Source organism: Bacillus rossius, chromosome 1, assembly GCF_032445375.1.
Source record: "Bacillus rossius redtenbacheri isolate Brsri chromosome 1, Brsri_v3, whole genome shotgun sequence".
NCBI classification, from domain to species: Eukaryota; Metazoa; Arthropoda; class Insecta; order Phasmatodea; family Bacillidae; genus Bacillus; species Bacillus rossius.
Genome location: NC_086330.1, coordinates 9,602,761 through 9,615,204, shown reverse-complemented (window position 1 = coordinate 9,615,204; position 12,444 = coordinate 9,602,761). Strand labels below are relative to the sequence as shown.

The following is a 12,444-nucleotide window of genomic DNA, read 5'->3' as shown; positions in this document are numbered from 1 at the left end:
CAAGAAAAGATTTTATTATTAATTTGACTTGTTACATGTGGTCAAAATGTGTTTCAATAAGTAGTTGTTAATATATTTATGTTATGTTACAGAATTGTATAATGAGACAGGGGTGACAGAGAAAACTCGGGGAAACTGTCTAGATGAGAGTGTGGGAACCATGGTGAGATTGTTCCTGCTCTAGTAGAACACAGGAGCAGCAGCGACCTGCGGCGAGTGTCCCAGGCTGTGGAGGCGTGCAGTGTCGGTAGAGGAGCGCGGTGCTGAGTGGTTGGTACGTTGCCGCAGAGCGGGAGAAGGGCAAGACGGTGGAGGTGGGGCGGGCGTACTTCGAGACGGACCGCAAGCACTTCACCATCCTGGACGCCCCGGGCCACAAGAGCTTCGTCCCCAACATGATCGGAGGCGCGGCACAGGCGGACCTTGCGGTGCTGGTGAGACGTTCAACAACACCAGAACTGTCGAGACCTGACAAATAGAATATTACATTTTGAAACTTCTTTCCTGGTTATTTTGAGTTATTGTTCCTGTTTCGTTCTTTTAGGAGGTAACATTTTACATTCACTTGAATTTCTCCATACTCATCTATTCACCATGTCATGTATGAACTGCTGTGAAACTCCAAATTATGCAACAACGCTGGCTTAAAAACTATCGTGTAAATCAAATGAAAATTCCTTGTTAAGGTTTACCTCATAGTGAAATTTGTTTCCAGAACTATGAAAAGTTCCTTGTTCTAATTTGACAAAAAAAAAAATGTTTTGTAATGAAATTATAATAAACAATTTCTGCTTGTTAAATTCATCTAATTCTGGTACAAAATTATATAACATTCTCAATTAAATGACATTGTTTTATCATGCCGTATTTTTTTATAAAAATATTATGAATTTTAGGAATACAAAAATGAAAATTAAACTTTATTTTATGTTTTTACTACTTGATCGCAATTGAATTTTAGCTAGGTAATTTTTTAGTACATAATTATGTGAATCATGAGTTGTAATATTCTTTTGACAACCTTTTATTTCAGGCTGTCTAACAGAGTAGGTATCCTTATATTCAAATGTGACTTACATTTGAGGACCTCTTAAAAATGAGATCGCCATTTTAATCCAAGTCTCTCTTATATTGGAGGTTGTACAGTGAAAGGTGTTAAATCCTCCATTCTGTGTTCCTTTAACTATATTACAATTGTAGTCCTATTACTATTAATGCTATCTTACATTTGAGAGTGTTTTGCTCATAATATTTCCTTACATTTGAGATAGTCCTAAATACAAGAGTATCTTTTATTTTAGGCAATCTAGGACATATTATATTTAAGTCATCCTATGTCACTAATTGGTTAAGAAGCTTAATATTATTTAAGAATAAATTTAATAAATTCAATATCCAAAATTTCCTTTAGCAAATAATATTATTATATTCCTAATCAGTAATTTAATATGAACTAAATAAAAGTTTGATAGGCATTAAAAAAATTCACTTAAATCAAATACGTATCTTTGTTTCATTGACTTTCAAGAGAATTTCTTATTGATTTTGACATTTTTTTGAGTTGTTTTATCATAATACCATTCCACTTCTAAATACATGCACAACCATTGTTATTAAAAAAAATAATAATAATGTGACATTCAAGTCATGGTGGCACCACTGTAATCTACCTATTTTTTTTTTTATAATTTTGGACTAGAAAACATTTTATATTAGTGTTGTAATGATGATTCATTTCTGAAAATTCTTTTATCAGTTATCTGAATCAAAGAATCAAAGCGTTAATTCGAACCCAAATTATCTCCTCAATCATATACCAAGATCATAAGACAACCTCGACCTTATGCAATGAAATAGAAACCAAATCATGCTCTTAAACTGGTAATGGAATGGTTATGAGTTTCTTGCATCGAGTATAAACTTCATAACAAAGTTTTAGATTATTCCATAGTGTTTTGCTATTCTTATTTTATTCTTTTTTTTTGTTAGTAAAAATAATTTTTTTTTTTTTCATTGCTTGATGCAGTGTGTTTCAGTTTGAATATTGCTGTAATCAAGCATAGGTGTAGCATACTAGTATCTCATATGCAAACTGTGTAAAGCTTGTTTATTTTGTTACTCAAACAATAACTTTGTAAGTTTATCTGGTGTATGTGTGTAAATTATGTTGCTTTTATTTAAGTAGTTAATTCTTTAAATTAAATTTGGATTAGTTTTGTAAACATCATTGTAAAACCTTTTTCATAATATTTGTAGTATACGTCATTACAGATAATATCTACTTTTTTTCTCTGTGTTAGAAATTTATGTATGATGTAGGGATGAAATGATTGAATCCATTAACTAGGTCTATTTGTGTTTGTCTTTTTACCTAGTCTTATTTCTTTTCCCCCCAAGATATTGTACTTTAAACATGTAATCAATAATTACCATATTCTGTTTGCAACTCACTGTTGAAATATTCACGGCAGCAAAACTGCAACGAGCAATCTCTTACCACGTCCTTAAGTAGCAAGGGGAAAATCTCGACATAACCAGTGGGTCCGAAACGAGGCACTGATGTGCCGATGTGTGCTTCTCAGCCTAGTTGTACCCCATTGTTTGATCACTAACACCAGGGCTACACATCCCAGGCCACAGCAACGCCATGTATGTAAAAAAAAAATTACAATTGTCTTGTTTCTGGAAACTTAGTTCGTGAAACAAGCATTTAAAGAGTTGAATGTTCATCATAGTTTAAATTTCTTGGTCGTTGCTGCCTGGATTCGGATCCGAGGCGTAGATTCTACTGTACTCGTTGTTATTTGAGTTCGAGAACGTTGGGGTTCGATCTGTTCACTGTTGAGTGATCCTGTGAAGGTGGTTGTCGGAGCGCCGCGGTGCTGCAGGTGATCTCCGCGCGCAAGGGGGAGTTCGAGACGGGGTTCGACCGGGGCGGGCAGACGCGGGAGCACGCCATGCTGGCCAAGACGGCGGGCGTCAAGCACCTGGTGGTGCTCGTCAACAAGATGGACGACCCCACGGTGGAGTGGTCGGAGGAGCGCTTCAGCGAGTGCCGCGACAAGATCCTGCCCTACCTGCGCAAGCTGGGCTTCAACCCCCAGAAGGACCTCACCTTCATCCCCTGCTCGGGGCTCATGGGGCTGGGGCTCAAGGACCCCATCGACGAGAAGCTCTGCCCCTGGTACAGGTGAGTGTCCACGTGCGACTACACTGTATCCTGCTTAAATCAGTTTCAATAAGTTTTCAAATCACTCGTAAACATAATGTAATTTACTTTATTTTAAGCCCCTTTAGAAACTTCTTCGCAAAAGTTTACTATTATCTTTGAAAGATTTGTGCAATGGGAGTGCATGACTTGATGTAAGCTTTTGGACATACGCCGTTGCTAAGCTTAGCATTGCTTAGCAATTTCGTATGTCCGAAAGCTTACATCAAGTCAAAAGTTTACTGTATTTTTAATTGCATTGTGGTATGGTCATTTTCCTTTTAGGTTTTTTTCTAAATGGCAAGCAGGTTAATCTTGAGCAGCCTCTTATTTTGTAGGATTGACTGTTAGTGGATTAATTAATATTTTTGTGTGTTGTATATAGTGTGGTCACGCTCTAGTTTCTGTTGAGAACTACTCGAAGCGCACAGTCGCAGCGTCGCGTGTCCGAACCAGGCCGGCGTGTGTTTCAGCGGGGATGCGTTCATACCGTTCATAGACAAGCTGCCTTCTCTGAACCGCAAGATGGGAGGCCCCTTCGTGATGCCCGTGGTGGACAAGTACAAGGACATGGGCATGGTGGTGATGGGCAAGGTGGAGGCCGGGGAGGCGAAGAAGGGCCAGTCGCTGCTGCTCATGCCCAACAGGGTAACTGTCCAGCAGTTTCATGGGAGAGAGATTATTCCTCCGACTATATACTTGCTTAAACCCCAACTAACTCAAGTTTTTTTTATCGTGACCATTGTTGCATTTTTTTTTCGTTGTCTTCATGAAATAAGTTGAATGGAAAATCTTTGACTGAAGCTTTCCCCCTGGCAAGGATGAGGGAAAGTGGAAGTCACTGCTGATGCCTGGTGGGACCTCTCCACACCTCGAGTGTGATCACGGCCAGATGTCAACAGGAACTGGAAAATTATATTCTGTTCCATGAAGCATTTTATTACATCAATAAGCCCCAAGTATTATAAGTATGTTGATTAGCGCTGTGTAGTTATAATTTTTGTTGGTCTGTTCGGTTTTACATCAAGAACCTGGGTTCTCTGTTCTGGTTTCGGTTTTTATAAAGAAAAAATCTCAACGCTTCACTAAGTATGAATGAGGTTATCTGTGTCATTATTTAGTTATCAAAAAACAATTTAAAAATAACACAGGGTTATACATTAGCCTTAAAAACTATATTTTTAAAAGTATTTTAAAGCTAACTTCAAACCTGGCTTCAAAATTGTGTCGGAAAAACCAAATTTCTAGTTCTGCATTTTTGGCATTTGTTCTTAAAAGTCTACAGTTTTAATATACTTTATTATAATGTAATTTGTTTTTGCTTGCATTGGCCTTTAACCCTTTTAGTGCGAAGTCCAATAAATTGGCATTGCTTTGTTTTGAGAAAATTGCCAGGGCTGAAAAATAGTCTTGATTTTTTTTCCCCAAGGATGCATATACGACATTAGCAGTACATTATACTGTTGTTGGTTGGACTCACCCTACTATTGAGTTGCTTTTTCTCATATTAAAGAGCAGAGGTGTCATTCTTCCGGGTATTCATAATGGTATATCAATATAAGTTTAAACTTAAGAAATGTCAAAACTAGGGATGGGTTGAGTACACATTTTTATCGATTCCGATACCAGTACCGATTCCTAAATTTCGATTCTCGATTCCGAGTCATTCCAGTTTTCGATTCCTGGTAATTCTGGTCACATAATTAAAACTACTTAAGAATTGAATGCATTACATAATGATAATAACATGTATAAAGGATAATTATAGACTTAGGATTAAATGTTGAGGGTTTTTTTTTTTTTTTCAATTACCAGTGAAGAAGCATTTTCACATAAAGTTTGTTTGCTAGTAAGTACTAGGCTGTGCACAATGAAGTTCAACATTTAGACAAGGTTCTTTAACAGGCGATAACGCCGATAACATAACATCTTTGTTCAAAATGGGTTCAAAGGTAGCACTACTTTTTTCTGTGGTACCTTGTGACTTTGTTGGTGACAGTGCTGTAAACAAAAGTTTGTTTTTCTTCAAAGACTATTTTTTCTGGTAGTAATGTGTGCCAGGATTTCAAATGCTTCATTAAAACCCTTTCATTCCCAAATTATTGTAAATAGAAAAAATATTCTTAGGTAAAATACGGATAAATATATATCTAGAATTACAATTATATTAAAAAAATAATTTTAATAAAATATATATACATTTTGAGGATATGGCCATATGGCAACCATTGGAAAACAGAATTTAATTATATTTATATTTATATTTGCATTCACAAGAGAGGTTAAAAATTTATGTTGCCATATGGTATCAATGGGAATGAAAGGGTTAAATTGGTTGTAGATTTATAAGTACCGCTCCGTGAAATTTGCGCACTACCATTATTACAAATTGCATATTTGTCATTTTCACTATTGATGCGAAAATGTTCCCAAACTTTAGACATGTTGATACAATATCAGACCATTCGCATCGTAATTTGAAACGACAGTCGGCGAACATTTTTTTACTAACAAACTAGCAAAACACTTGAAAATAGTTTTAGCAAAACAATATTTGTGCCAAATAAATAGCATAAATGCGAAACAATTCACAGTAACCTCAATAGCACGACTAGCCAGGTTACTGTGAATTGTTTCGCATTTATGCTATTTATTTGGCACAAATATTGTTTTGCTAAAACTATTTTCAAGTGTTTTTCTAGTAATTATTACGGTTTTCCTTTGCAAGAAATAAACACGAGCCTCTGTTGGCGGTATGGCCAGATAATTCTTTATTATCGATTGTTGCTTTCATTATACAATTTGTCCCGTACGCAACGAATCGATACGTTTCGACTTGACTTTATATTTTATGGCCACCAGAGATTTTGTGGAGGCCATCATCCTTGAATGGCTCACAACTAAAATGGTGACGACTGTGATGTGATCTCGTTTCATAACCGTCACTTTCTTCACAAAAAACAATGGACTTTTCTTAACTGCAAATAAAATTAATAACTCTTTTTACAATTTATTTACGTCTAATACATGAGTGAGGAATAATGTTCTTCGCTCGTGGAGTTTTAATTAGAGGTTAAACATGCCCGGTAACATTGTTTTTATTTATTTTTATTCGTATAAAATTAATATTTAATCATAATGAGCATTATTAGGAATTTTATGCGCATACGGCAGGTAAGATATATTAAAATAAGTAAGTAAAGTTCAGACGAAAATATATTACTACTGTATTTTCTTAACTTAACCGATTCCTAACCTACCTTGCCCTTTTTTAGTACCCGATACTGAGTACCCAAATTTTTTAATAATCGGTGGTATCGAGGAATCGGAGAATCGAATCGACCCATCCCTAGTCAAAACAAATCATTCATTTATAAGCTGTAAAAATTTCATACTTTCAAGTGTAGGTTAAAAATTGATTCAAAATTTAACTTTAGATTTGTAATCATGTTAAAAATGACCTGACACTTAACACAACCATTACAGCAGAGACTGCCACTAAGAGGGTTACCATTTGATGAACGGCCAGCAATCGTAACATTCTAACGGGAAAAAACAGTACCACCAATACATGAAAGGAACTGAAAGGTCCGCCATATTGTTACAACTGTGTTTGTTTCGTTAACAGTTTGAAATAAAACGTTCATAAGCAACCAGTCACCAAGAGACAAAATGAAGCAATTATGGCCAAAATTTTGTTGAACCCAAGATGGCAACTTTATGTTCCTGTTTCTCCCCAAATTCATTGTAGCCATACTCTATGACATTGTAACTAAAATAGTTTTTGTTTATTTTGGAATAAACATTTTTTCATACGTACTTCCCTTAATATTCTTGTATATTTTTCTATTTCATTTTACACCAGTGTCACCACTGAACATTTTTACCTCAGAATCACTCCATTTAAGGCTCCGTATTGCAATAATTGTTTGATGAATGATGTTTTTATGAGTAGTGCATTTGATTGTGACATGAAAAAGATAATAATTTCTTTACACGCCACAGGTTCTTAGAGTCGCATGTTGAGCTAGCTAACTTGGAAGCAATGTTACAGTAATGTTGTAACCGACAGCCAGTTGGATCCTCTCTCGTGCGTGCGTGCGTGCGTCCTTACCTCAGGTTGTGGTGTGTCGCTCGCGTAACGCACCTCGCGAGCCTGCCGGAAGTGCCAAGTGTGACGAGTGACGGAGTGACGTGTTCCCGCAGACGACGGTGGTGGTGGACCAGATGTGGTCTGACGACGAGGAGGTGACGGCGGTGGGCCCCGGCGAGAACGTCAAGATCAAGCTGAAAGGCATAGAGGAGGACGACGTGTCTCCTGGCTTTGTCCTCTGCGACAGCACCAACCCCATTAAGACTGGACGAATATTTGATGCTCAGGTGAGCTCCATGTGTTGTAGTTGTCTGGGTATTTACAATTTTTTTTTTTGGTACTGTTTGAATGTTTTTCAGAATTTTTTAATTCTATAGGTTAAATATTTTCATGTCTCTTTTACCGGTGATTTTTCCGTTAAATGTTCGTAGACGTGTGGTTGTGATTGTTACAACTAATAGTACTGTTAAATGGTATTATTTTTACTGATCTGAACCGTTTTATTTTTACAATTTTATGTGCTGTGCATTGTTGAGTAGATCAGTGCACACCATGCATTTGGCTTGTTGGTAAAATGAGTAGGTAAAAAAAATGAGTTAAAAAATTTGTGTTTAAAACTTAAAAGTATTAATCTGCACATCATATGTGCTGTAAGAGAATTTTAAATTTGTTGAAATTTCAGGAAAAACTTTGAAAACTGCTGAATTTCATAGGATTTTGTGAATTATTTTTGAACAACGTATTATTGAATTTCGAAAACTAAAATTTAATAAAATTATTTTATAACTTGTAATTTGTTTAGCAGGGTGGTCAGCAACCTTGTATTTCAGGAAAATTGGGAAATATACATGACTTTTCATTGTCGGGGAAAAAATCTGAAATCATGCTTGAATTACTTGTGTCAAACTCAGAATTTTGATGATATTGGAAGTAACAAAAACCAGTAATAGTTTTTTTCCACCTGATAATTGGTGGAAGTTCTACATTAAAGTGGTTTTGTCAACTTTTGTTTAATTTTAAGGATCATGACCATATTGAAAATTGTTCGCTGTATATGAAAAAATTCCCTTTATTGTCCTTGCCCATTTGCATTGTCAAGAATGCGGTGTTGTTATTTTACAGGAGGTTTTAGGCTTAGACAAAGTGTGGGCCAATAAACTGTTCACAGCTTGATATTGTGTCATTCTGTGGACTTGCTTTAGTCTCACCTTTTTTACTCCAACTACAGAAAAAATTTATGTTTTAGTGACAGAAATAGAGTACAGGCAACTATTTCTCCCAACCAGAGACCCTACCATATGAGTAGGCACAGAAAAATATGGTTTTATATTTTTGTTAATTTTGCTTTAAAAATTAAGTGTATTAAATTAAAAAAATAAAGAATGACTTAAAGTGCATGTACAGTATTAAAGTTATTGTCAATGTCAACATTTATGAGTGACCAAAATTAAGTCTGTAGAAAATATCCTACTTGTATGCTTCTCTCCTTACAGCGAAAAAAAATTTAATTCCTATAAGACATTAAATTACATTTTCAGTTATTTACGTAGGGTGTCAAAATGTTTCATTGAATCCACCTAAATAATCACATATTCTGTTACTAATCAACAACGTCATTATTATTCGTAAATACCAAGAACATCAATCTAGTGTTTAATTATATGTTAGCTAGTTGAGGTATTTGTAGAAGAAATATATATTGCACGTTGATTTATAGTAATATGGAAAAAATAAAGTATAACCGAAAGTGCGCATACATAAGTACATGCATCCTTTTTTTTATATATATAAATTGAAAATTGGTTTTTGTTAATGTAGTCGGGTATGTATTCAAGGAACTGAAACCGAAAATCTTAAAAATCTGGGAAATGCACTGGCCTACTGATTTGATTATGAATGTCTATGTATGTCAGGTCATGTGTACATTTGTGCGTGACGTGACCAAACCATCATGCTACCACGTTAATTGTAAAAGTGGCTCACTTTACTTGGCAAGGCAAGTTTTTAAGCAGCTGTCCTGTTTGTTGTGCCACAGGTTGTAATCCTAGAACACAAGAGCATCATCTGTGCGGGGTACTCGGCCGTCATGCACATCCACTGCGCAGCCGAGGAAGTCACAGTAAAGGCAAGCAAGCGGCCAATCACATTATCACAACCTTTCTCACTAAGCAGTACTCAGTAGTTTGTGCTTTTACTTGGTGACATGCAGTTTCGTTTGTGTGATGATTGCCGGTAGCAAACTAGAGCTGGGCCGATGCCGATCCCCGATCGTCATAATCGGCCGATTTTATTAATTTTGCCGATCATAATGATTGGGTAAATGCAGCCGATTATTTGAGCCGATCATTGGTCTCCTACTGCAAACTAATATCATTGAATACAGTAAAACCTCTTACAACAAACTCCTTTATAACGAATTCCTCATTATAACGAATCAGTAGAGAGGGTGAAAAATAGCATTTATTCTGGTCGTTTATAGCATTTAAATATTTACTTGTAGCATTTTTATAGCATTTATTACCAATATTATAGAATTTTATATGCGCTTCACCAACCACAGGGACATAATTTTTTCTCAGTGTAGATGCTTGGGGTATGTCCCCAGAACCAGGAATGTACTTGTTGATGTATTCCCTTACAGCTGGATCATCGATTTTTCTAAGAGGGATATTAGCCTTGAGAAACATTTTCACAGTCTCTTCAATAAATTCCTTTTTCTCAATTTTTGCTTTTTTTTTGGTTATGCAGTGTGGTTGGTAATGTTGCATGTCATTTCCTGTCATCTTGCTCAGAAAATTGCTTGAGTCTGTCAATGTGACCCGATGTTTTAATATGTTTTTCCGACGTATCCTTTTTCTCCCAGTTGATGCGAAGGTTGCACGGCTTGCACATCAAAATATTCGTATCGCTAACATAAAAATTATATTCCGATGCACGCGAATGTACGGAAACGGACTTGGTCTGCCCCATATCATCATAAACACGTAAAAACAATTACTGTATGGTAAAATGTGAGCACTTTATCAAAATTCCGCGCATACTACACTTTGTTGACAAACAGCGTAAAAACCAACGGTAAAAACAAAGCAAAGGTTTACTGCACCGTATGTGTACTGTAGCACATAAGAGTAAATAAAGTAGCAAATGGCGCTACGGAAATACATAAATACATCGAGAATCGTAAATCAATATATCGAACCACGTAGTACCGTTGCTTACGAGATTCAACGACACTACTCGTAAGCACTAACTTCAATAATTTCATAGAGAGAATATACAGCGGCCATATTTTATTTCTCTCGTATTGTTTGTAAAGTTGTTGACAATGCCGAACAAAGTGTTGGCAGCAATTCTTTGGCAACATGGTGGCATGGTTTGTTTCTAGAGTAAATATTAGGGTTTGATTACATGTAAGTGAAAATATAACATTTAAAATGTCAAATTTTCCATGAAAAATTATTGTAAAATGTATTTTTAATGTTAGTTTTCGCCGGCAAAGTGTTTATGAGACGTTTTTAGTGTCAATTCGCAGGAATATGGGATTTTCGCATTTAATCGCAAGTAATTAACGAGTTGCATTAATTCGCGGCTATATAGTTTTTACGATTTTTCACCCTCTCTACGAATCAGTTGTTTGGTCCCACCAAAACGCCATATAACCATATGTATTTGTACCTCAAAATAACTAAGTATTTTTTCATATTTCCACCAAAAAACCCCCGCTACAGCGAAAGCAAAATTAAAAATTTTTAAAAAAATTTACTTAGAATTTTAATATTTATACAATTTTGCTTCGTTAATATTACGTTTCGATAAACAAACACAAATATTCCCGCATCTTATAATATTGGCTGACTTTGACCATAGAACTATTGACGTACTGAAACGCACTTCGAAGCTAACACATTGCACCACCACTAGCGAGAAAAAAATTCACTTTGATTAATCAATGTTCCGAACTTCGCCAAAGAAAATTGTCACAAATGCCACCTACAAAAGCTACATCTCTTTCTGTGGAAATACGCATTCGTTCGTTTGTTCTCATGAATGCCGATATTTATTTTAGATTCTGTGGAAGTTTTACTTATCTAAAATTCGCAGGAGTCTAAGAGTTGTTTTCTAATTGTGGTAAAATAAATTCTACTTAGAGTATTTTATTGTTTGGAGGTTAGCTTTGATGAATTACTTTTGTTTACATACGAATTAGGTTATGGTTGCACAAAACCATTTGCGATGATTAGGACACATTTTAACTTCTTTCGTGCTATAATTATTTTTTGTTTACAATAATGGATTTAAAAAAAGAAGGAAATATATTTAGCATATTTTGTTGTTTGGAGGTTAGCTTTGATGAATTACTTTTGATTACATACAAATTAGGTTATGGATGCACAAAACCATTTGCGATGATTAGGACGCATTTTAACTTCTTTCGGTGCTATAATTAGTTTTTGTTTACAATAATGGATTTAAAAAAAGAAGGCAATATATTTAGCATATTTTGTTGTTTGGAGGTTAGCTTTGATGAATTACTTTTGATTACATACAAATTAGGTTATGGATGGACAAAACCATATGCTGTGCCGAATCAGTGCTACTTTAGGCACGATTTTTTTTATTTTCTTATTTTTACAAAATTTTAAATTTTTTTTTATAACTTCAATTTTCCTCTTTCGCCCGCTGCTTTCGCCCCCATCCAAACTTGTTCGGTCGAGTGTACCGGCAGGTTAGCTTGTTGAGCAGTATAGTGCTCTCACCGCCGTTTCCCACCAAATTTGCTGGGTCTAGCCGACTACAGGGCTATCATCAGCAACGGTATCCACTGGCCGTCGCGTCTCGTCACGAGTTTAGCGCTACGCGTGACGAAAGTAGCCACCCTAAGCTTCCCATGGTCACCTCCACCCCTTCTCAGAGGTGTGCTGAAGTTTGCGGTCTCTAACACGTTTTGGTGTCCTTTTTTTAAGCTCCGCCGCACGTCCCGACGCCTGGCCGGCGAAGTCTCTCAGGGCAGGTCATTCACCGGACATACCCCCCACCCCTCCCTGGTCCACAGCGGTCATCGGCCAGCCGGGGCAGTGACCAACCTCAAGGCCAAAATCCCCCCCACTTGCAAAATGGCGGCCACCAAGTGCCGCGATGGTCT

General features: G+C 36.2%; 1 protein-coding gene across 2 annotated transcripts in view; it reads left to right on the top strand.

Annotated features, from left to right (window-relative positions):
* Positions 1-12,444, top strand: part of LOC134532019 (eukaryotic peptide chain release factor GTP-binding subunit ERF3A) — a 44,192-nt gene that overhangs the window by 20,281 nt on the left and 11,467 nt on the right. For both annotated transcript variants that reach the window (XM_063368147.1, XM_063368156.1), the window contains exons 4-8: positions 289-434; positions 2,889-3,190; positions 3,682-3,856; positions 7,415-7,588; positions 9,337-9,426. In XM_063368147.1, the coding sequence (XP_063224217.1) occupies positions 289-434; positions 2,889-3,190; positions 3,682-3,856; positions 7,415-7,588; positions 9,337-9,426 (887 nt within the window). The remainder of the gene's footprint in view (positions 1-288; positions 435-2,888; positions 3,191-3,681; positions 3,857-7,414; positions 7,589-9,336; positions 9,427-12,444) is intronic.